General features: G+C 45.9%; 1 protein-coding gene across 4 annotated transcripts in view; it reads right to left on the bottom strand.

Moving 5' to 3' along the window:
• Positions 1-1,203: 1,203 nt before the first annotated feature.
• limk1a (LIM domain kinase 1a) overlaps positions 1,204-26,179 on the bottom strand; it is a 49,455-nt gene continuing 24,479 nt past the window's right edge. For 3 of the 4 annotated variants that reach the window (XM_061827230.1, XM_061827231.1, XM_061827232.1), the window contains 13 exons: positions 15,231-15,340; positions 13,882-14,097; positions 13,649-13,754; positions 12,591-12,802; positions 11,073-11,259; positions 10,661-10,747; positions 8,952-9,083; positions 8,825-8,884; positions 8,223-8,288; positions 7,807-7,975; positions 7,672-7,727; positions 6,266-6,423; positions 1,204-4,993 (listed from right to left, as the gene is read on the bottom strand). In XM_061827230.1, coding sequence (XP_061683214.1) covers positions 4,825-4,993; positions 6,266-6,423; positions 7,672-7,727; positions 7,807-7,975; positions 8,223-8,288; positions 8,825-8,884; positions 8,952-9,083; positions 10,661-10,747; positions 11,073-11,259; positions 12,591-12,802; positions 13,649-13,754; positions 13,882-14,097; positions 15,231-15,340 — 1,728 coding nt within the window. In that variant the 3' untranslated portion in view covers positions 1,204-4,824. Of the gene's footprint in view, positions 4,994-6,265; positions 6,424-7,671; positions 7,728-7,806; positions 7,976-8,222; positions 8,289-8,824; positions 8,885-8,951; positions 9,084-10,660; positions 10,748-11,072; positions 11,260-12,590; positions 12,803-13,648; positions 13,755-13,881; positions 14,098-15,230; positions 15,341-22,064; positions 22,207-26,179 lie in introns of those variants that run through there. The other variant, XM_061827233.1, reaches the window with a different exon arrangement.

Here is a 26,179-nt window from a genome sequence, read left to right as displayed (position 1 = left end):
GGCGAGCGGTCGGCACTACTCTTGCATAACCGCAGGGGGGGGGGGGGGGGGGAAGCCACGCTTTTATTTATTGAGGCCGAATTTGGGTTCGCCGACAGGAAACAGCGGCAAGTGAGCGTTGTCGACGACCGACTTGGACGCTGACGCGACAGGGAACCCACTCGTTCGCTCGCTCGCTCGCTCGCGGACTGACCGAAACTCACCGTGGTTGAAGATCGCCGACCGAAGGCGGTTCCGACTGCTCGAGTACTCCATGTCGCTTCCTTCCCCTTCAAGCTTCTTCTGCCGTTTTCGCTTTTGTCCTTCCTCGGCCCGGTTTCTGTCGCCGCCGCGTCGGACCAGCCAAACCCGTCCCCTTTTTTTCCGTGCGGGGCGCGCGGCAGTCCCGACTTCGCTCGCCTTGTGCCGGGCTTGTGACGTCACGGCACGCAGGCGCTTGCCGCAGCTGCGTCGGAATGAAAACAATTGCACGTGCACACGCGCGCGCTAAAATAAATCGATCAAGCAAATAAAACCTGCGCAAATGAGCAATCATTTCACCAAGTGCATCATCGTGTTTTGAGCAAAATAAAAGAAAAATAGAAATACATATTGTTACGTTTTCCAGTGTGATACAAACATAAAAATACCAAAATTGTCACCTGCTGCACGTTTTGTTGAATAAGTTTGAATCCATTGATCGTAAAAGATTGCAGGGTTCGGGCTACTCCGTTCGGGTTTTTGCATTTTGTTTTTATTTTCTCTCCTTCAAAAAAAAAAAAAAAAATAGTGCCTCTCATATTCTTGTGAAACAAAAATGCAACTTTTCGATGTACACTTTTATTCATTTAATTTCACCTCATCTACCAAAGACCAGGCCCGTCTGTTTTAGAAATTATAAGTGAGTGACCCGTTCCCACATTTACCCACTCCTGGATTATTATTATTATTTTTTTTTTTCAGGAGCATTAATTTGATCGATCATCAATAAGCTTTGAGCAACACTATATAAAACGCCGTTATTCATTCATTAAATGAAAGCAAAAAATCAGGCTTTTGAGATAGCGACATCTTGTGGTAGAAATAAAGCACGACCGTTTGCTTGTGACGAGGATAAGTGCGACATTATTATTATATGGATGGAGATGGAAAATCTTTAATTTCCTTGTCTCTGATGTCATCATTATAAAATCAATGACCATAGAGCGGTTTCTTCAAGGGGGCAACAATTTTATTTTCCACCTGTGGCAAAAAGTAAAAAGAAAAAACAGAAACAAACAAACAAACACTCGCCTCCTCAGGAGTTTGAATGTCCACGTTCAGAATTTAAAGTGCAGAATTGTATTCACAGCTTGTGTAAAAATTAAAGAAGACGAGAAAAAAAAGGTGTAATATCAAAACAGGAGAGTGAGGGTACAGAAAATATAAATATGAGATTGGACTGGAAGAAAATCTTAACACGATCAGCGATGATATTCAGTCCACTGAAGTCAGGCTTGCACGAATGGTACATTACAGAAAAAAATAAACAGATGAAATAAATACAAATAATAATCAGGAAAGCAGGTCATTTTCAAGTCATTAGCAAGGCTAGCTTACAACAAAGGCACAGCATTGATCAGAGGTATTGATCCTTTGCAAAGAAGGGCCGCGGCAACATTCTAATCCACAGTGGCGTCTCTGCATTCGGGGGCCCCACCAGATGGCGCTGGCGGCCTCAAAAATCATTCTCACCACGAAGAATAATATCCAGAATTATGAATACCAATGATTTTGCTCAGGCAATGCCGTTGGAAACATTTTGCATAATCCAAAAGGCTTTACCAAAATCAATCACAAATTTCAGTAATTTCGACTGAAAAAGTGTCGCCCAGTCCGAAATCGGCCACTGACAGTAACAAACGTTCAGTTGTGGGGGCGAGCTTAAAAGACGAATAAAAGCAACTCATAAAAAAAAAAAAAAAAAAAATGAACGATGCCCATATTTTGATGACGGCTCAATTTAGCACTTTGCCGCTTGAGCAAAAAAATGAGAAATTAAACGTTTGGGACCGCGTCAGCCGGTGGATTTTTAACATCGTTCAAGCAGCAAAGGACAAAACCTCGAAAGGTTCGAGAGGAAACCGTGGCTGACCAGATACGCGATCAGAAAATCACTGTTTTGCTTTCCTCGAGATGCTAAAAGGCCTACAACCGGATTCAAAGATCTGAAATATCTTTTGAAGGTCTGGCCGTGGCTCACATGTTGCGGATTCCCCGAAACCGAATTTGCGTGGGACAGTTAAATTGCCCTCATAAATGTGCCATTGAAGCGCACAATGAGGAATACGAGCATGTGCCTGCGAGCATTAGTACGTGCTTGAATGCAAAATCATGATACGGGGCAGAAGCAGCAGCACAACCGGTGGACTGCACACTTTCTGTAGTTCCAGTTCAGAAAGTCATTTCCATGAGCTGAATTTGAAAAGCGCGACTAAAATTTGGCCACCTGGAAGCAAGAAACTCAACTGAGCAGTCACTCAAGAGTTGGGTACTGGCGACGCCGTGCCACGGCTGCAGTTAAGTTGATGCATTAACCCAACGCGTCACTGCCCAAAATGATCATGACAAACAACCGTGTCAGAAACTTTTCAACGCTTAAAAAAACATCAAGACAGCGACGAGAACCACAATAGACCAGCAGAGATTAAATGCACTGGCCATGTTGTCCATTTGAAAATGAATTCATACGTGGGATTATTGGACCGGAGATGAAAGGTCGACGTGAACGGCGCCGGTGAGTCATACTTTCATTTGGAAGCCAAGTTTTTATTCACAGCCTTCACATGTAAAGCTACGAAATAAAACGGATTCTCTTCCAGATTTTGAGATATCATTTCTTGTGCAGGTTTGGCCCGCGTGTCGCCCCGCTCAACTTTTCATGCCAGAGACGCCACCGCTCGTCCATCACCGCGCCGACCTCACCGAGACATCATCGACGCGCTCGCGCCAGAAATTAGCCGCGGCGTTGAGCCGTTTTTCAACAGCGGCCGTTAAAAGCCGTCGCAGGCGCTTTCGCTCTCGTCGTCTGCTGTCGTGCTGCGGATTGACGGAACAACCGGGGAAAAAGGGGACGGCCCTGAGCCAGAAGACGTCAACGTTCGGGTGCGCTTTGGGCCAAAAAAAAAAAAAAAAAAAAAAAAAAAGACTCGCTCAGTGTTTGCAACGCTTACAAACGACACGCCTGACGAGAGACCACTGAGCAAGGCAGCAAGCGGAGCTGGGAGAAGCAAACGCGGGGAAACGCCCCCCGCGCATTCAAACTGGACACCTTTAAAATGTTATTTAGCGATCCAAATGACGCAAGCTGTTACATTTTCATAAATCAAGTCCAGTTTGATGTCGAGGGGGTTGGATTCCCCAAAAACGTCCCAAATATTTCAACCAGTGTCTTCGCATCAACCTGAACCAACATCATCTTCTAATTATCACAAGTAGCCCAAAAAAGGGAAAAAAACATCAACAAAAACATGGCATAAACAAGCCATTTGGTTAATATAGTGCAAATAAAATCGATACAAAAGATTTCAGTGGTTTCCATAGCGATATCTATCAAAAAAAGAGATGCTGTTTTTGAAATATCCATTTCAAAACGTCACAATATTCAGGCTTAGAAGGCGGACCCGACGTTCGGAATTGTACCATGCAGCTTGTGTGAGCGTAAGCCAGAAATAAGAGTGATTATTATCATTATTATTATTATTATTTTTTTTTTGCAGTTTACAGCCAACAGATTTAAAAGGTGCGAGTGAGAAATTTTGTGGACGCGAGAATTTCCAACGCGGCCCCGTCGTGCACGTCGCAAACTTGTGAGCCAGTATCTGGTATTGCTCAAAGGAACAACGTAAAAATATACTGTATACAGTATCTCCTCTTTTCAGAATTTGAAGGGCGTTTTCATCATATTCCAAAAGGGAACGGAAATGATTCGACGCCGGATGAAAACGCGGGACGAGCGCAAACGGGAGTAAAAAGTACACGCAAATCGTCCGTCAAAACTTTGCAACTTCCGTAAAGTGGGGCCGGCCAATAAGAATATGGCATTCATTCAAATATGTATACAAAATATGTCTTTACATGTACAATATTTAACACATTTACAATGTCGCCGCTGACGCACACCGGAGCGAGTTGGAATATTGAAGACGCCACAATATCGGGTAGGACGATGACGCGTTTTAGCTTTAGCTTTAGCCTTAGCCGTGCGCGTGAGTGCACGTGTTTATGTGTGTGTGTGTCCCTCACAGTTGAATCAGTGCTACACAATCAGGATGAACAATTTTCGGACAGGACGAATGAAAATGAAACCAAAATGTACAGTCATGCACTCTCGAGACGACCTCGCTATGAGATCAAAGTCACGCTTGCAAAAACGCGTGTCGTGCGTGACGTGCTCGACAGAAGCCCAGACTTTCTTTTTTAATTTTTTTTTTTGCCTGCTTCGTTGTTTTGGCCACATGAATATATACGCACACACCTGGAACTGCAATTGTATATCGAGATCATCCACGACCAGAGTTATTATTAGAAAGGCGGATGCTGATTGCGAACGTCATTGCCGTATTTTCAGCATCGTGTGCAGTAGAATCAAGCGGTCATGGGAGAAGTCTCACCACTGGACTCGAACTCGAACTCCAAGTGGCTTTTCAGATGCACGCTGACCCCCCTCCACGCCCCCGAGTCTAAACCAGGGCGCACGGGTCGCGAGGGGGGAGCGACTACAGTACGTATACGCGATTGCCTCGAGGACGCCGCCCGCCGCTTCGGACTCTCTCCGGTCCCCCCCCCCCCCCCCAGTCCCCCGCCTTACTCCGGCTGTTCCGGGTGGACGTGCAGGCCGTTCTCGGGCCGCGGGACGCCGTTGCTCTCCCAGAAGGCCTTATGCAGCTGCTCCGCCTCCGACACGAGCGGCAGACCCATTTCCAGGTGCATCTTCAGGTTCTCCAACCATTCCTCCAGTTTGGAGAAAGCCGGGCTGAAGATTGAAATGGAAAAGTCAAGTTTTCAAACTCAATCGCCGGCCACTTGAACAAAAAAACTGTAAAGTTTGCCACCGTTATCATGAATGTTGCCTCTAAGCTGCGCAACTGCGCATTTGCGCACTCGTCGCAGACTCTCAGCGCAGAGGAAAACAGATCCAGCGCAGTGAACTACAGCCTGACTTCTTTTTTTTTTTTTTTTCATTTTATACAGGCCACACACTCTTCTTCCTAGTTTACCTGACGCCGCCCCCCTCGATTTTAAAGGGGTACACTCATAATTACAAACACCCGGGTATGTAAATAATAGAAGAAAAAGTGGTGAAACTGGATGACATTTTCTCTTTTTTGAGTAAAAAAAAGAAGCCAAAGAAGAAAGTGCAGGATGAGATGGTGTATAATAAAAACAAAAAGTTGGAAGTGACATTTCAAATTTATAGTTAATAGTTGGCTTGGTATGTATTTGTATTTTACACCATGAAAAATAGACGGGGATATCATTTTTTCCCCCCATTTTCTTCGCCGCTTAACCTCACAAGGGTCGCGGGGAGCCCTGGAGACTATCCCAGCTGTCAACGGGCAGGAGGGGGGAGGGGTACACCCTGAACTGGTCGCCAGCCAATCGCGGGCCACATGGAGACAAACGGTCGCACTCACAATCCCACCTATGGGCAATTTAGAGCGCAAAATTGTTGCATGTTTTTTGGAATGTCTGAGGAAAGCGGAGTGCCCACCTGGAGAAAAGCCACGCAGGCACGGGGGGGACACGCAAACTCCACACAGGCGGGTTTGGGATCGAACCCGGGTCCTCAGAACTGCGAGGCTAATGCTTTACCAACTGATGCCATTGTGGGTCAAAAAAAAAAACAAAGTTGGAAGCGACGTTTGAGATTTATAGTTAATAACTGGCTTGGTATGTATTTGTATTGTAAAGGTTTTTTTGTTTGTTTGTTGACATTTTCAGTATAAATTTGCAAAAACACAAAATTGTTCTTAAAAATGTTGTGATAGGACTGATTGACCAGTGCGTACGTCTGATGTTGCTCACAGTGGTCAAAGGGGGCGCTCACGGGCGAGGTTTGTTCAGGGAACATGGGTTATCATAGGCTCCAGCACTCCGCGCGACCCCTGTGAGGATAAGCGGTGAAGAAAATGGCTGGACGGATTGGTGATCATCAAATTGCAGAGCGTTATCAAATGACTTGATGATGAACAACCTCGACGTCGCACCGAAAGTGAAGACGGCGTCGCGTTATGAGCCGACTGACCGTTTATCGGCGTCAAGGTCACAGCACGCGGCGGCGATGGGGAAGAAGGCGACGGGACAATCGGGGGGGCAGTAGTGTTCCAGGAAGCCCGACACGTTCAGCCCGAAGTCCACCGCCCTGGGGAGGTAGTCGGGGTCGGCGTTGACCCTGCCGATGATCTAAACGGACGCACAAAAACGTGGCCTGATCAGAAAAGAAGGAAACCTGCAAATTTTGCAGCAAAGCGCCCCCCCCAAAAAAAATAAATAAATTAAAAAAAATCCAGAAATCCAGAAACCAGACCACGACCACGGCTTGTGACATCCTCGTCGGGATGGCGTGTCCCTCTGGAAAAGTCGTCGTTCTCAAGGACCCGTCTAATGTTCATGAATTGTGGCCAGGAAAAAAACAAAAAACAAAACAAAACAAAAAAAAGCACCAGTTGCATCACCAGCAGAGAGCAAAAGTAAACTAAAAGTTTCCTCAAACACGATCCAATGGCGTCGGCCACATTTTCTGAGGTTGCTCAGATTATTGGGCCCGCCCGCGTTGCGCACAATCGCTTGACGTCTCGTGATTGTGTTTATAAAATTAAACCCTTGAGAGGAAGTAGGCACATGATGATGATGAGACACAATAAAAAGTTGATCATTTTGATACGGCGTCGTGGACGGATTGCTGCAGGCGTGCCCAAAGCCTCACACCTACGGGCAATTTGCGCTCTTCAACCAACCGAGCAGGCATGTCTTTAGAGCGTGGGAGGAAACCAAAGTACCCGGAGAAAACCCACGCGGGCACGGCATGCAAACTGCACACACAACGACCCATTAAAAAAAAAAAAAAAAAAAAATTATAACTAGCTAGCTAGCCGAGAGTCCGTTTCATGTATGCCCAGATCCAAAATGTTGCCGGGCAGAATTTGTGGACCGCAACTTCACAACACGACGGATGTAGATGTTTGTGCCTCAAATTAGATTTACGTATAAAGATCCATCCATCCATCCATCCATCCATTTTCCTAGCCGCTTATCCTCACAAGGGACGCAGGGAGCGCCGGAGCCTATCCCAGCTGTCAACGGGCAGGAGGCGGGGCACACCCTTGACACAGAGAGACAAAAAGCCGCACTCACAAGCACACCTATGGGCAATTTAGAGTGTCCAATTAATGTTGCATGTTTTGGGGATGTGGGAGGAGACCGTAGTGCCCACCCGGAGAAAAGCCACGTAGGCACGGGGAGAACATGCAAACTCCACACGGGCAGGTCTCCTATTGAACCCAGGACCAAAGCTTTACCAGCTGAGCCACCGCGCCGCCCCGTACAAACAATAACTTTGAAAATAAAAATCAATTATCTGTATTAAAAACAAAAATGTCATCACACAGCTGCCCCTCCCCTCATCTTTATTGTCGACATCACATGACTCACCTCGCATAGCATGATACCGAACGAAAAGATGTCCACCCTCTCGTCGTAACTTTTTCCTGGGAAGGCAAAAGAAGAAAAATATTGACTTCTAGACTTCAGATCAAATATTTACGAGGCGTTTCTTTGCATTCATACCGTGGATCATCTCGGGGGCCATCCAGTAGGGGTTCCCCACCACCGTGTACCTCTTCCTGCGATCGGGCCTCTTCAGGCCCGGCAGTTTGCCCTGCGGAAATTTGTCCTCGAGTTTGTCGTCCACCATGAGCCGCGCCAGGCCGAAGTCCGCCACCACCACCGTGTTGTTCTTGACAAAAAAAAAAACTCAAATTACTTTTCAGCTACCGTTGCAGGAAATACAACAAACAAAAACAAACAAAAAAAAACATCATCCCAGATAATATTACAGGGGAAGCCCGAAATTCTCTCGAGTGCGTTAAAATTTCAAGAGCGCGTCGGAAGAAGTGCGTTTAGCAAAAGCTCGGCCTTGTTTTTGCAACCGGCAGGGCCCGATGCGGGCGACGTCCAAAGAAAACATGCCGAAGAGTTCTCACCTCACGGACGAGACAGTTGTGAGAGTTCAGGTCTCGGTGGATGATGTTCATGGAATGCAGATACGACTACGTGACAACAAACAAACAAACAAACAAACAATCTGTGAGTTCGGAGGAACAAAAAGTGCTTTGTTTGGGTTCAAGAGGCCAGAAGCAGGAATTCAACTCATGCGTGTTTGATCATTGTGGAAAAACTACACAACAAACATACATCCATCCATTTTATTCACTGCTTATCCTCACCAGGGTCGCAGGGAGCCTATCCCAGCTGTCGTTGGGTAGGAGGCGGGCCACGCCCTGAACGGGTTGCCGGCCAATCGCAGGGCACACACAGAAAAACAACCAAGGGCAACTCACAATCACACCTATGGGCAATTTAGAGCCTCCAATGAATGTTGCGTGTTTTTGGGATGTGGGAGGAAAAGCGGAGTGCCCGCGCGGAGAAAACCAACGCGGGCACGGGGAGAACGTGCAAAGTCCACGCAGAGAGGGCGGGGCTCGAACCCGGGTCCTCAGAAACGCGAGGCCGACGCTTTCCAGCTGAAATCCAGCGCGCCGTTCCGCCACGCAAGCAAAGGCGCTCCTGCAGTTGTCCAACTCACCATCCCGGCAGCGATGTCCTTGGCAAAACTGACGCGTTGGTTCCACGGGTAGTTGCTGTCCTGGGAGGGGAAATTCACCGTGAAGACCTCCCTTTGGACTCGGGTCCCGAAAAAGCTCCTCTCTCACCATTTTCTTGATGACTTCCCTCAAGGGGCCTCCCTTGATGTACTCTGCGATGAAGTTGAGCCGCTTGTCTTTGTAGAGGACGCCAATGAACTTGAGCACGTTGGGGTGATCCAAGCAACGCATGACCTTGACCTGATGACACGTTTGGAGGAGGAGTCAGCGATCGATCAACAGCGGAGAGAAAATAACGCCAATCAAAACTTTCGGGTCTGCTGCTCCCTCCCTGAATGGACAGTTTCATTTGTCACATTGGAATAACATCAACATTTTCTCTTTCGTAGCCTCATTCACTTCAGATTTTTGGAAAATTCAGATTATGATGAAGAGAAAAATGTTTTGTTTTCCAAGTGTGGTAAAAAAGCAAATCCAGCCGCCACGCAGCCGTGGAGATGATTTTTGCCATTTCCAGGAAATCTTTTTAGTCTCTTGGCTGCAGGTCTGCACACAAATATGCCTAAAAAAAAAAAAAAGTGGATTTTTCTATTTATGACATTAGTCCACTCAAACTCTTCAGAGAGGATTACTTCAATCGACAACATTATCAACGAATATAATTGAAACAAAAGGATACGACTTCATGTTAAATATTGAAATGAATCAATCCGATAAAATTAATAAAAAGTGAAATTATTCATCATTTTATTTATATTTGAAATGAAATCATTTTAGTCCCTATGTTTATTAGAATTACGGTGTTTATTCAGTCACCTTTACCTAGTTGTGATCTCCGTGTACGTGCACGGAGGACCGCTGATCACCGTGTGCTGTACCTCGACAATTTGAGGTTAATCTGATCTCATTTAATGGTGTGTTGAAAGACTTTTGGAATTTTCCCCGGCGCCGCCATTTTGGCGAGGCGCCTGCCTTAAAAAACAGGAAGTGACGTCCCCCGTGCACAAATAAAGGAATACGCGATGACGGCCGGCGCCGATTTCCCGGATTTATCCTCGTCCGGTGAAGAAATAGCGGTAACGGTTGATCGGGAAGACGGAGACGGTGACGTTCCGGAGAACCACCCGAAATATTCGACATTATGTCAATAAGCTGCGGGTTCCAATCTGTACGGACGTATTCCTTCGTACTGCCATTTCTTCAAAAGATGAGGATAAATCCCACCGTAATCGAACCTTTGTTTGCGCACGTAATACGTCACATCCGCGGATTTCGGTCATGCGACTGACTCGGCAAAACGCGAAAGTTCGTGATTGTCGATAAGAATCTTCTCAAAGCGGCATTAAATGAGAGCGGGTTAACATCGCCTTGTCAAAATAGGCTACATACGACACGACTGAGTGGATACGTTGTCAATCCAAACCACCGAAATTTGACTTTGAAAAAAAATTCCTTTCAATACACGTTCAAGATGAGCATTCGTGCCTGTAATTTGTTTTTGTCGCCGATAGGTGGCACTGTTCTCTCGTGTTGGGTCTCTCCGAAGCAGAATTCTGAGGAGAGCTCACGTCCTTCCTCACGACAGGATATTATTCTAGGAGGTTCCATCCTCTCTTCTCGTGGCCCCCGCCTACTTTCATCAAGGTCGCCGGGCCTTATCGCCACATTCGGCACTTTCGGGGTCATTCTCTCCCCGCACTTGATCCGGGCTTTGCGCGATGACGACAATTTTGCTCCCTTTTACGATCACGAGCGCAGACAAACGTGGATCAAGGAAGGAAGGAAGGAAGGACAGGATGACGTCCACGCCCGCTGACCTCTTTCAGGAAGGTTCTTTGCGTCTCGTCATCGAAGCGGATCAGCTCTTTCATGACCATCACCTCCCCCGTTTCCCTGTGGGTCACCTGCGGGGGGTCGAGGGCGAGCCCAATTAGTCCTCGGCACGCATCGATTTTCTATTCCGCTCGTCCCCGTCGGGGTTGCGGGAGAGCTGGAGCCCATCCCAGCGGACGTTTAGACAAAAACGAACATTCGTATTTCACTTGGACAAGTCCTTAACTTACACTAATGTGTTTTTTCAAGAACGAATAAAACACACAAGAAGGCTTTGAGATTTAAACTCGTGACCTCTCGACTGCGAGGCACACGTGGTAACCACTAGTCCAACGGCCCCTCCTGACATACAAGTCGCCACTTTCCGAACTCCAAAAGAAAAGATTCCGAACGGACCTTGATGGCCTGTCCGAAGCAGCCCTTCCCGAGCACCTCCCCGTGGATGAGGTCCGACGGGCGGAAGATGCGGTGGGTCCGGTTGGAGACCACTCGAAGCGACTCGGAGCGGTTGATGTCCTTCCTCGGCGAGACGGGCGACGCGGCTTCGCTGGAACCCGGCGACCTGTCGATGCTGTAGCTCCGCCTGGAGAAACCAATCGATGGATAAAGTCGCAATTTTATGATGCGAGTTTTTGCCATTTGTCACGCTAACAATGGCAAAAAAATAACGCGAGACGTGAGACGTCGAAGAAGCATTTTCCCGGTGTTTAATGTTAGTCAGTGAGCTGTTTCCAATATACACGAGCGGGGCAATAATACAAATATTATGGAATGAATACGCTCGCTCCGTGAAAGTGTGATTTAAAAGTGAGCACTATTTTTATGATCAAAACGATCAAACGACAACACTCGTGAGCAGCGTCCCATTTTTGGGACATCGTGATTTTCACGCATTATATCCTTCAGTATATCAAAATATTGAAGCGTTTTAATCTGAAGCCATAATTTGGTATCAGGAGAGGATAACTCATCGGTCAAAGTTAGCACGGAGTTCATTTCCCTTTCCTCCCTGACCCAACACGGCCGCCGCAAGTACACGTGGAGCGTTTTCCAAGAGAAGAACGGGAGAAACCAAGTTTGCCTTCAAAATGAAAATCCATCATGATTATTAATGCGTAAGTGTCGTTCGAGAATAAGAATGACTTAATAAGCATATCTCGAGTATGTACTACTTCACAGAACTGACAACATACCCGTCCCGCGAGAGGGTACATCTTTTTTTTTTTGCCCTTTATTTTATGCGTTAAGCGAAAAGAAGCGTTATTTCCTTTATTGTGGCCCGTTAGGAGAATTTTATCTCAATAAGGCAAAAAAATTGCTTTAACAGAGAAGTGCAGAAAGAACAACTTGGCTTAAATGTGAGGGGTGTAAAACAAACAAAAAAAAAAAACCATAAATTTACCACTATTCATTTATCTCTAAATTACCATAATTTCCGGCCTATAAGCCCCAAATTTTTGCACACCGTTTAAAACCCTGCGATTTATGCGGTGATGCGGCTAATTTCTGCATTTTTTCAACGGTCACAAGGGGGCACTCGATCGTAAAGGGTAAGCGTGAAACCGGTGGAATATGTGTGCCGAGGAAGTGACTTTTACCGGCCCTGTTAGCACTGCGCTAGCGTGCTACTGCCGTGTCTCATTGATTTTTACCAGTATATATATATATATATATATATATATTTTTTTTTTTTTTTCTAACCGGCCCTGTTAGCGCGGCGGTGCTAGCATTAGCATTAGCTTTAGCGTTAAACTTTGTGTGTACCGTCTTTCTTTGTAAATATCTTGATTGTTTTCAATGTGGGCACATGCAGCTTTTACACATCTGCGGCGTATGTATATATGTACCAAATGGTATTTCCTTTCCAGGCTGCGATACACGGTACTTGACTATTAATAAGCGCAGAAGGCTTACGTGACGAGGCGCGATTTCAAGTTGCTGATGTCAGCGATGGGGGGTTGCGTGATGGGCAGGGTGGGGCCGGGCCCCCCAGACACGGGGAGGGCCAGGGGGCCGTCCACCTGCTCTCCAACCGCCGAAGAGCTCCCCTCTTCCACCCGACTGTGGGGGTCGTGCTCGATGGTGAGCTGGAGCAGCCGACTCGTCTCTTGAATGAGGAGGTCGATCTGGTGGGGGGGCCAAGGAGGGGGGGGGGGGAAGAGAGAATCACATGGAAAGGTCCGTCCAAAATTAAAATCAAATTAAAGTCGACATGCCAAGAAATCCTCATGTCATACATCCAAAAGCGATTCATTGTTGTCTGCCTGCTAATGTACTGACTGCAAGTGCCGTAATCGTTTTTAGCTCATATACAGTTTTTCAATTTTGCCATAAATTCAATAAAAATGCAACTTCTTAAACTGCTGGTTACTCCTTTCGGTTGTGCGCGTCTTTACAACTGTACAATAACTCCAAAATTCAACTTTTGCATTTGTTTTTAAATACGAGAAGACATTTTCAGAGCGTAGATCGCCGCGTTGCATCCTCCCAGACATTCTTTCATTCCCTTAAATTGAATATTTAACGTACATCGAGCCTTTTGAAGATGTCACCAAAAATACAAAATCAACCGGAATACGTCGACGTAGCCTCTAGAGCGGCGACGTCAGACTCATTTCTGTCGCGGGGACACTTTAAATGGCCGCCGGTATGATTTCAAAACCGTGTCAGCGTTTAATCACCTCATCATATTACATAATTGATAGCTACTTTTGGAATGAATCATCGAGGATAATAGTTTAGATATTGCTCAAGTTACTGTAAAAAGGAGTTTGCTAACTTGCAATATCCCGACATTATTTATTACATCACATTTGAGCAAGAAATATGGATAGGATTTGGTAGTTCTTGTAAAGTCCCAACGACGAACGTTGAAATATTGCCAATGTTGAGATGCCAAGAAAAATTTGAGGGAGATCGAAGGCAAATTGGCAAATTCAGCAGCAGAACGATACCCCGCACAAGTGCAGTACCTCGTCCAAAGGAACGTTGTGGACGGGCGTCCCGTTGATTTCGAGGATGCGGTCTCCCACGTGGATGGAATTTTTCACATCTGGGCTGATGCAGTCGGCATCCACTCTGGGACAAAAACACAAAACAAAGGAGGATCGCTCACGTTTATTTGGGCTAAAACTGATACAATCTTTTCACCCCCCCCCGCCCCCATTTATGAATCACTTTTCATTTATCGATCTTGTCCACTCACTGAGAGACCCTGACTGTGCGTCCGAGCTCGGGGCCGCGGTCCTCGTTCCGGCCGGGCGGCTGGTCGATGGCCACGGAGAAGCCCCTCCCGCGGCGCCCGTTGGTACCGTCGGCGGACGCGGGGATCGACACCAGCGTGACCGTGTGAGGGATGCGGGAGCACGGCGAGTCCGGCAGCGACACGGGCGTGACGATGGTCTCGTAGTAGCAGTGACCACTGGATTCGGCCAGATAGATCCACGATTGATGAAATGACCAAAAAATTAAATACATTAAAAAAAAAAAAAAAAAAAATCACACTAACAGTCTCATTTGGGATCCACAGAATAGCTCACTTTACCACTTCCGGTCCGTATCCTGGTTGTCCCCTGGTGGCTTGTTGTATCGAGCAACTAGCAACTACTTTGTGTAATTCCCGGCCTACGGAGCGCAGCTAGCGTTGAAACTCTTTCTGTGTACCCAGGCTTATAATCTGGTGCGCTAACGCTAGCGCCGCACTAACACTCGTGCCGCGCCAACGCTAGCGCCGCGCTAACCCCGGCGAGTGCTTGCGCCGCATCAGCACATAAACCGCAGGGTTGAAAGAGTGTGGAAAAAAAGCCGGAAATTACGGCAGTTTCTCAGGGCGACCGCTGTGTGAGTGTTTGTTTGTTTTCAAGCCGAGACAGAACCAACAAGCTGCGCGGTGTGCAATCTGGATAAATTGTTGGGCTCACAGCTCTGAGGACCGGGGTTCAAATCCCGGCCTCCCCACGTGTGCAGTTTTCGTGCCTGCGTGGCTTTTCTCCGGGCACTCCGGTTTCCTCCCACATGCCAAAAACATGCAGCATTAACAGGAGACTCCAAATTGCCCGTAGGTGCGATTGTGAGTGCGAATGTTTGCCTCTGTGTGCCCTGCGATTGGCTGGAAACCAGTTGAGGGTTGGACCCGCCTCCTGGCTGATGACACCTGGGATCGACCCTCGTGAGGATAAGTGGCTCAGAAAATGGATGGATGGATGGACAGACACAACCCCAAAGCTAACCAATCTAAAAATAAGCAATATTTAACTATACAGAACATGACCAAGAGAAACCAGAAATTTGGTCGACATCCGGAACCTGCTGGGTCGGGTGGGTCATGTCAGAAAAGGGCCTCCCGCTGAAAAAACTGCCAAACGGACTCCCCGAAAAGTCGCAACAACTTTGCAATTGCGTATTGGATTGTGCGAGTGGACCTAATCTTGTGACTGGCGATGGCTCACGAACAACATCCATCAATTTTCAACATTGGCACGTTATGAGCTCGTGCCGGGATCCTCCCCCGCCTTTGGGCGAGATCCCAAGACTTAGTAGAAAGTCAGCGCTCACCAGTAGAGTTTGGACCTCTCCACCAGAGCGTACGTGTCTCCATCGCCGATGAACGTCCTGCAGTTCAGGCAGGTGAAGCATTCGGGGTGGTATTTTTGCTCCCCTGCGACCTGCAATAAATAGAGAGAGAGAGAGAGAGAGAGAGAGAAAAATATCATCAATCATATATCATCAGTGTCCAACACAAAGGAAGCAACGCAAGGCCGAGGTCTGGCACATTCGATTTGCTGCCGCCAGATGTCGTGCAAAAAGGAAGAGAACCCAGTCAGGACCAGAACGGGGTCGGCAACGAGCACGTCGGCCGATCTGTGCCCACTGCAGATTTGATTTTGTCCGGACAAGAAATGACACAAACAAAATCAACTCACGACAGAAAGATCACTCGCAAAATATGAAATGACACACGGGTCATGAAATTTTTGTCAAATTACAACTTAAACAAATGCAGATGACATTGACTGCATCACATTTGTAATTCTTTCACGTAATGTTGTCCTTTTTATGTGAGGATTAAAAATGAAATTACATTTCATTTGCCAGGAGGGTCAAAAACAAGCTATACTTATTTTAGTAGCTGAAATCTAAAGTGCATTTTGAGGTGTGTTGAAAAAGTAAAATGATATTTTATTTAAGGTAAGGAAATGAATTTCTCGAGGCACCATTACAATAATTAACAATGAATTAATTTTAGCCGGCAAAAGTACTACAAAGTCGTTTTTTTTTCTTCTTCATATAGACACCTAAAGTTCAACTCAAATTAAATCTATTTTCTGATAGCTGTGACGGGAACATCAATAATAAATAAAGCATTAAATATTGAGGCTATTATACAACTGCTTACCCTTTCCGGGCAGGGGTTGCACATTTGCAACACGTTTAATATCATCGAAAATTTTAACTCCAGAGTATCATTTTCTGAAAGTATCAGATTTTTCCTCTCTGCAAAATATTATTTGGTCCAGAGAGGGTTGAAAGTAATTATTAAATGTCATCAACACTCACTTGCCGGTATGCCCCCATATTTAAGGAGATAAGAGACTTCTCGCGATATTTCTGCCTTTACAATAAAACAACTCCTCTCCACTGCAAACTATAACCACAATAAAATAAAACAAAATAAAATACAATAAAACAAAATAAAATAAAATAAAAAGGGATACCTCTGCGGCAATGCCAATCAAAACAGCGTTTAACCTTTGCAAAAGGATACTTTTTGATCAAGCTGGTGGTTAATAAGATTGTGGAGGTGCCCGCCCACGCAATTGACCCCTCCGTACAGGGCACTTAACCAGGCCTCCTGAAGTGACGTCACGCCACGTGCGCTGACGTAAGACAAACAGTAAAAATGGCAAATACAATACAATACATTCTGAACTGAGACAGACTCCATGCTTCTGATTTCATTCAAATCAACGATATATTATAGATTCTAAATACAATACATTCTGAACTGAGACAGACGCCATGCTTCTGATTTCATTCAATCATTCACACGTAGCAATGTTATGCTAGCGGAGAACGTCTCATTCATTTATACGAGACGTGTATTAAAAATCAAATTTAGGGCATATCTTCGTCCAAACACCGTCTGGTTAAAGTTCGGCCGCGAGCCAGCAAGAAATCGACACATTTGCGCAGTCTGATCATCGCTAAATATCGCTCAACAAAGAATAAGTGTGTCAATCGTTCACACGTAGCGGTGTTAGGCTGGCGGAGAACGTCTCATTCATTTATACGAGACATGTATTGAAAATCAAATATAGGGCATACCTTGGTGCAAACATATGTGTTCCGGTTGATATTAGATGGATTTAGTTGACGATGCGGTCTTCCACAAAGTTTGACCCATCGAAGGCATTTTTCGTACTGGGTCTTCGGTTTTGGAAAGGGTACGAATCGAACTCCACCGACTCGCCTTTCGGGATACCCGTCGTCACTATTACAAAGTCCGTGACTACACCTCTGAACCATATTTTTTTGTTAAATAACCCAAATACGCGATAAAACGCTAACTAAACCTATACTGGACCGCGCAATGTTGTCTGAGAAAATGGCGGGAGCAAAAAACGGGCTTTGGTCTACGCGGATCTCTGGCCTCTGATTGGTCAGTGACGCGGATTGCGCAATATCCACGGAGGGGTCAATTGGACAGAAAGCTTGCAGTTCCATAAACAAGTATTCAAAACATTAAACGTCTACCGAGCATCACTAAAGAGTCCGTTTTGAAATCGCCAAAGTGAAACCAAATGAAAGGGAAAAGCCCGAGACAAAGAGGATGAAAGTGCAAGTCGAATCAATGAAATCCGCGTCCCACCCGGGACCTCCTGAGAAAAACGCGTACACAATATGGGGGGGGGGGGGGTGTCGGTCGCAGCCGACTTCAGACGTCAAAACGGCCTCAAATGTTCTTGAGCAAACAGAAATCGCACAAACTGTTTATTTATGACACTGTCTTGACAATTTCATGGATGTAAGTGAGACATTCTGAAGGAGCCGTATAATTCATTCTTTTATGAGCCGTACAGGAGAAATAATTTATCACCGGATCATTCATTGAAGGTCGGGTTCAGGAAATGAACGCAAAGTCAATGTGGCGTGTGTGTGTGTGTGTGTGTGTGTTGTGACGGAAACATGAGCCGCCCGCATGTGTGCGCGTCTGCCAAATGAGACGCAGGAAGAGGAGAGGACAGCTGGCCGCGGACGAAAAGGGTGTGCGGCTCGGCTCGGCTCGGCGTCGACACCCGGCTGCCATTTGCAAAAACGGCACATCTGAGTCACGGTCGGGGAACACATATCCGCGTCCGCATCCATCCCGAGGTGGCGATTGTCAACGAGCACGATAACGACGCTCGAGAGAAACACGAGGAGAGCGAATCAGTCGTAAAACGTCCGGAGACGACAACGACCCCCACCTCGTGCTGTGTCGATCAACGCCGGGGACAAATTCGACAAACATCACATGGGAGAAAATATCACATCCCGTTTTTACTACGTGAGATAGTCCAGGCCGCTGTATCCTCTCGTCGCGGTTTGGAGCGCGTGCGGGACTTGAGTACTTGAGTCTGGTAGCCGCGAGGGGCCTTGTTGGGTCCATTAACAACCCCCACCCCCCCCCCCCCCAAAAAAAAAAAACTGTGATTCAAAATCTCGTAAAGTTTTGTGGATTAATTTTGTGTTCTTTTGCAACACAGCAGTGGATTTCGACGCCAGCAGAAGTTCACTTTCCACCTTATGATCTCGTCACTTTCACTTCTTCCATCGTCAAAATTTACAGGGCGTCAAGAGGCCCGAGTGGCTGCTTCGGCAGGACCGTTTCAAAACGTGACAGTTGATGGTATTTCTTTGCTCAAATACATATTCCATGAATGGAGGATGAAAAATGTGCACATGCATTCTGAGCATGTTGATAAAAGTGTCACCACGACAAGCGCGTTTTGTTTGATCAACCCATCACAGGTAAATACAAAGTACTTTTCACAAATATCGTTAATTTACTTTGAAATTGCAGATAAAACTCCCCCCAAAAACATCTTCAGACGGCACACGTTGGCAAGGTCCGCGCTCTGTTCCCCAGAACATTCGAAAACTTGGGACGTTGTTGGAGCGCGCCGCTCGGTACACCTAGAACCGCTGCTTTCAATATGGCCGACGCACGTACGTATCCCTCCCAGCGGCCAACACGTTTATTAGTAAATTCATAAAAAAATGGAGCACGCCCAGCTGTCTGAGCAGCGCAATCTCGGGGCGCTGTGAGCGCGTCGGACAGAATTTCCCAACGTACAGAAATAAAGTCACGATTTTGGAGAGCTGTGCTGTGGTTTTTTTTTCTTTTTTGTCCTACGAGCAAACATTTAAGTTATGGTTGCTAAATGGTCGTAGTACATATTGTCAACGATTCTTTTCAAAGTGCACCTTTTAAACCGTTTCTTGCCAGTCTCACTTGACTTGGAATGGAAAAAGTAAATACATTAGAAATAAATGTTGTGCATTTGCCGGAGGTTTACACACACATTGCGCAAAAATCAGTCAGTCGGGACCACCGGCGTCATCTAATTTTGTTCAATGCCACAATAATGAAGAGACAATTTCACATTATTTTCGTTGAGGTCAAAGGTTTACGTACGCTTCCTGCATTTCCTTTGAACGGCATCACGTGGGTCAAACGTTTTGGGGAACCTTTTTGCACAGCGTATGTCAAATTCTGGCTTCGCATGTGCGAATTGACCAAGGAAAACTGAAATTATTTCTATATCACAGTGCCGTGTTTTATTAGGGGAAACGTTTACTCAAAAGTTCTGGACACAGACTGTCTCGGGACGTATTGTATCCATCATTAACGACCAAATGAAGCGGGATCAATCCATTTTGTAATCAGGAAGTCTGTGTAAGTTCGATCGATCTGGCGTCGGGTCCGGCCTTGATGGCTAAACCGAGCGGGATCGATCTAGCAAGCGTGTGCACGTGCAATCCAACTCTGGACGCGCATTTGCTCCTCTGCACATTCTTCTTTTCATATCATAGTTTGGTCACACGGTTCCATCAACTTTGCTCGGATTTCACTTTTGAGTGGCAAAGTTGACCTAATGCGGTTTCAAACTGATTTTTTTTTCCATTTATTCATTTTTTTGAGCGGGGATAATTAAAGTGTACAGAATGTCTAATTTCATTATTTGACACATGATTGTATCTGGATGAAAATATGTGTTCAACTGTTCCATATCCTGTTCGACTTTTTTTTTACCCCAAAATACAAGCGTTTATGACTTAAATTCCGCGACCTTTGACCTAGTTTCTCTTGCCTGCTTCGTGGACGGACCTGACGTCACAAATTCTGGGACGGGCTATTTTGGAACGACGACAAGGTGGGAAGAAAAATCTCATTCGTTTCGAGAATTCTTCAGCGATCGTGAGCTAAAACCAATCCGTAAAAATGATTTATTATTATTATTATTATTAAAACTGTGCCAAACAAATATGAGCGTTCATCTGAGATGACACGCTGTGGCGACCCCTAACGGGACAAGCCGAAAGAAAGCAGCATTATATTATGAAATTATTATCTATTTGCGAAAATATACCAACTTAGATTACGTTACGGGCTACGGGGTGTGTTTTGGTGCATTTTTCACGCACTCGCACAGCGTTTGCATAATTTCAAAACAAGACATACAGAATACATCCAGAATATCGAAGGCTTTGCTGTTTTATCAGTTCACGACTGACTAAACATCACAAGCGCTCACCGGTCGATATTTGCAACACGAGGCATTTCCTCCACGATGGGTCTTGACTGCTGTGTCAGCTTCTTCTTCGTCTGAATTCAAACGCGCGTGCCGTCTAACTGGCTCAAATCGACAACCTTTGAACGCCTTCATAAAGCTCGTCTTGGTGGGCCCCTTCAGAATAACGTTCGCCGCTCGAATTATCGGAAATTTCATCGGCGTTCTTCCAGTGCATTCCGACGGGATCCACGCCGCCGATCGGCTTCCTCCGCCACGTTTCCGTCCTTTTTCCGGCGGGTGCAGCAACGTGCGATCATTTGTTGCAGATAATCGAAAAATAAACGTGTTTCCTCCATAACGGATTTAAGATTCGTATTCAGCATGAAAACCGTATAATATTAGCAAAAAGGTGCATTGCGGTCCTTCCGTTCCCTTTAATGTGCGACCTTTGCTTGACTGTGGAACGCGCACGGACACTATTGAGTCAATATGTCCAATTTATGTCCACCTAGAAACATATGAAATACATACAGGCACTTCTAAATCAAGAGATGCAGTACTTGACATCTCCTTTGTACTACAGTATTTGTCAGGAATGTTGAGATTCATCAAGTAATGGCTCGTCAGTTTCCTGAAAAACCTTCACAAAAACACCAAAATGGGAAATAAATCAACGTTTCATGTACTTTGTCGTATGTAATGAGATGCATTGCAAGAGTGTTTGCGGGCACACCAGGATTTATGAATAAGATAACCTTATCATGTGCTTTTCCATTAGCAGCAGTCAGGCAGACTGGCTAAATATGGAAAAGTATGACCTCATAACAAGAGCAGACAAAATGTTTTTCTCAATGGGTTCAGGAAATTAGACGCGGTTCTGGTTTTGCTTCTTTAACCGCGACACCAACACCAAAGGCCAAAAGCAAGACTTTTGTTGAGACTTTGAGGGGGGCCACATCTTCAATCATATCATAATTCTATTTTGACGACAAATCTAAAACGGGAACAGACGCTGCCTAGCGCTTGGTCGAGTTTGTCGAAATCGTTTCCTGGTGTAAAAACCCAAAATGTGACCAAGGTCGGGACTCCACAGCAGAAGTCACGTTTGGACCACAGTTACTCAAGACAATATTCAGACAGATGAGCCAGGAAAAAAAAAAAAAAAAAAAAAACCCCACCGGTGGCTAAAGTGATGCTCAGAACGAAAACCCCCCTTCGACCCGAAACGGCGGAGCAGCACAGTACCGTAGTACCGTACAAAAAAAAAAAAAAGAGAGAACGAACCCGGTCATCTTTTTTAGCCGATCCCCGATCACACCCACTCTGCGATTAAAGAATTTGGCCCCGGCAAGACGGAGAACCTGTTAAACATGACGAGTGAAGAATCCATTTTCCTCTAAAAATAGCGCCGATCTGCCGTGGCGGCTCATCAGTTTTACGGAGCCTCGAGCACCTCCCCGAAAAAGCGCAGATGTCGGGAATTACGCAGCATTAAAGTGACCCACATTTGAGCGGCACATATTCTGCAGCTCTGCAGCATCAGCTGGAAATCCGAAAAGACGGAGGCGAGCGCGCGCCGTCCGCATCCGCAGCATCAGCATCGGCGACTCACCTTCTTGTCCCTTTTCCACAGCCGGAGACAGCAGAAGCTCCAGAAAAACAAGTCCCCCACCATGTCGGCCGCGGAGAGCCGGCGTCTCTGCGGTTCTAGCGCATTCTACGGAGGACGGGAGGCCGCGGCGCGCAACACGCAAGAGGCGGCGGAAAACTGAAGCTGCACCGGGGGGGCGCCTACGCCTCTGCAGCTGAGCTCATTCCGCCCCCCCCCCCCCCCCCGTTCCCCGCCCTCGCCTGCTTTAGCTATGACCTCATTGCTTCCTGTTTGGGCCCGCCCCCTCTCGCACAGGCATCGGCCGGCTATTCCGCCCCCTCCCCGACCCCAAAACACAAACACGCGCACACGCTCTTGTATCATCAGCATATTCGTTCTTTATTTCGAATCTCCCACTCGGCCACATTTTGACCACAACAGAGTGACTCACGGTTAAATATGAAACAAAAATCATGCGGCGTTTGTTCTGGCAAACCAAAGGTTATGATTGACCGATCCATTATTTTTTTTGTTGCACCTCTCACTCCTCATTCCAGCTGTACAATACTCCCGTTGAAATCAGAGTAATAATACGCAATATTCGGTCACTGATGATTGCTTACGAGATTGACACAATAATCGATTCGTAATTTCCGGCCTATAAACTGTGACTTTTTTTCACACGCGTTCAACCCTGCGGCTAATTTGTGCATTTTTTCTAACGGCCGAAAGGGGGCACTCGAGCGGAAAACGTAAGCGTGACACCGTTGGAATATATGTGCCGAGGAAGTGCCTTTTACCGGTATGTTTTTTTTTTTTTTACCGGCCCTGTTAGCGCTGCGCTAGCATTACGCTAGCGTTTCGCTGCTGTGCTACTGCTGTCTCTTTGTGGTTTTTACCGGTATGTTTTTTTTTAACCGGCTCTGTTAGCGCTGCGCTAGCATTATGCTAGTGTGTTGCTGCTGTGTCTCCATGGTTTTTACCTGTATGTTTTTTTTTTTAACCGGTCATGCTAATGCCGCTCTAGCATCTCACTGATTTAGGTATGTTTTTTTTTTTTTTTACCGGGCCTGTTAGCGCTGCGCTAGCATTACGCTAGCGTTTCGCTGCTGTGCTACTGCTGTCTCTTTGTGGTTTTTACCGGTATGTTTTTTTTTAACCGGCTCTGTTAGCGCTGCGCTAGCATTATGCTAGTGTGTTGCTGCTGTGTCTCCATGGTTTTTACCTGTATGTTTTTTTTTTTAACCGGTCATGCTAATGCCACTCTAGCATCTCACTGATTTAGGTATGTTTTTTTTTTTTTTACCGGGCCTGTTAGCGCTGCGCTAGCATTACGCTAGCGTTTCGCTGCTGTGCTACTGCTGTCTCTTCGTGGTTTTTACCGGTATGTTTTTTTTTAACCGGCTCTGTTAGCGCTGCGCTAGCATTATGCTAGTGTGTTGCTGCTGTGTCTCCATGGTTTTAACCTGTATGTTTTTTTTTAACCGGTCATGCTAATGCCGCTCTAGCATCTCAATGATTTAGTTGTATGTTTTTTTTTTGTTTTTTTTTTTTTTAACCAGCCCTGTTAGTGCTATGCTACCGTGTTGTTGCTATGTTAAGCTAAGCTAAAGTATTAAAACGTGGAAAACTCTTTTTGTGTACCATCTTTCTTTGTAAATATCTCGTGTTTCAACGTGGGCACTTGTGGCTTTTACACAGGTGCGGCTTCCGTATGTACCAAATGGTATTTCCTTGACAAATGCACTGGGCGAGGCTTATAATCAGGTGCGCTCTGTAGGCCGGAATTTTACGGCAAATAGCGCACTTCGGCATTTGTCATTAGATGTCGTTGATTCCTTGTCAGTCGGAATGAGAAAAACGTGTCAGTTATGGAAATCTACGTCCGCTCAGACGTCGACGGTCCATGACTGAGTTGAAAACGCTCAACGGTCAAACGAGTACTCCATGTAGTCGGCGCCCAATACTTTCTCCTACTTGCTCTTTTCTACTTGATATTATGCATTTCCAATGTACTTTTTCTGTGACGCTGTCAGATCGTAACCCACTGCCAACAGATCTTCTTATTCTCATATTATACCGTATTTCAAAATAAAACAAAACCTCAAAGTGACTTATATTTTAGACTATTAATAATAGATTAAAACTGATCATAGAATTGACTTAATCATTTGTACATATTATCACCAGCTACTTTGTAAGGTACACACACGCAAGAAACTCAAAACAAGAGAACAAATTCAGCCTTTAAAAAGATAATAAGGGTCAATATCATATTTCAGGCACAAGAGGCACAAGATTACTCATTTCTCCACAATTACAGGTATAGACAGTTTATATTTTTGAACAGATAATGCTCTGATTGCCTTGTTTGGACTAATTTTTGCGTCTGAAAAATATAGAAAGTGAAATAAAAAGGAAATGTCATAACAAATGAACAAATAAAATAAATAACAAAGGAACTAATAAATAAAGTTAAGTCTCCTGTACCCGCAAATAAAATAAAATAAAATAAAATAAACAAAAAATTCGGCAAAGGGGTGAAGAAGGAAGCAAACACAAAGCCGCAGTGTTGACGGACTCGACTCGTGCCGTCATCGGGCATGTGATTCGCAACGTGTGCGATCCGTCAAGCTGGTTATCGCCGTCCTTCAACTCTCGTCCGATCGCTATCGCGCTGCTGTGTCACTCCTACGCCGGATCAAGCCGTCGTCTCAAAGTGTGCTGAGCCCCCCCTCCCCCGTCTACAGGCCTGGACTCGAGGCCGTCTCAGCGGTGAGATATTAAACAGGCGGCCGGCCAGACACAATGCACGCGCCCGCTCACAATTTTCACGTTAACAACGCTGCCTGCCCGGCCTTCAAACGTCAATCCTTTTCCCGCTACTTGTAGTATTTCCGAAACTGTCACTCATTTGAGGCGCCGATGTACCGCAATAAACACGCGACAACGAACGAAGATCCGGTGTCACTTTCAAGCAATCTCTAAAAGACATACAGAAACGCTTCGATGTCCCACGTTGGACACCCGAATCCAAAAAGGTACGCAGAGCTGCCGTGAGTCTTGTTGAGGACCTGGATTCAAATCCGCCATCCCCAGCTCCTCAAAACTGACTAATTTCATTGGGATATGAAAAATAAAAAAGTCGTTCTACAATGCTACATCCTCGAGATATAATAAAAGTACGGGGCGGCGCGGTGGGGCAGCTGGAAAGCGTTGGCCTCACAGTTCGGAGGTCCCGGGTTCGATCCCGGCCCTCCCTGTGCGGAGTCTGCATGTTCACCCCGTGCTTGCAAGTGTGGCTTTCCTCCGGGTGCGCACTCCGGTTTCCTCCCACATCCCAAAAACAAGCTACATTCATTGGACACTCGAAATTGTGCCGAGGTGTGATCGTGAGTGCGACTCTTTGTCTCCATGTGCCCTGCGATTGGCTGGCAACCACTTCAAGGGTGTGGCCCGCCTCCTGCCCATTGACAGCAGAGGATGGGCTCCGGCACTTCCGCGACCCTCCTGAGGATAAGCGGCGAAGAAAATGCACGGATGGATAGAACACAAGCACGTCTCAGAATAGCTTGTAAAACACCTGGAAACTGCGGAGCAAAAAAGCTCAGTCGTCTCGATCATTTCAAAATAGAAATACCGTATATATGAAAGTACAAATATACCAGCATTATATTGCTACGCTGCGTGTGCATACAAACAGGGACGCATATATACAAATACACCCACGCGCGCCGACATTTATGCAATGAAAATAACTTGGCGGGAGGATGACTTTTCAGAAGTGAAAGACCGTCACTAATTCCCCGGGAAAGGGCAACTGCTGAAAAACGTCTGAATCATGGACTAATTTGATCTTTATGGAGACAGTGTACGGGACTGGCTTGGAAAGATGATAATAGGGTTTGTTTTTATTGCCATGGCAACCTTGGATTACACACGCTTCGGGTGCTTCGTTATGTTGAATCAGCCTTTTCAGGGCATCTTAACATTAACATCAGTACAATACGGAGTTGATTGTATTAACTTTGTTGCACATTTGAACACAGTCATACCACGTTAATAATGCTACATAATGTTATAACTTGTCTTTGGCATTTGCTATGCGACGTATGTTGAAATAACCCTTTCTTGTA

The sequence above is a fragment of the Syngnathoides biaculeatus genome, chromosome 8 (assembly GCF_019802595.1).
Source record: "Syngnathoides biaculeatus isolate LvHL_M chromosome 8, ASM1980259v1, whole genome shotgun sequence".
Classification (NCBI taxonomy): domain Eukaryota; kingdom Metazoa; phylum Chordata; class Actinopteri; order Syngnathiformes; family Syngnathidae; genus Syngnathoides; species Syngnathoides biaculeatus.
This window is presented reverse-complemented; position numbering and strand designations above follow the sequence as displayed.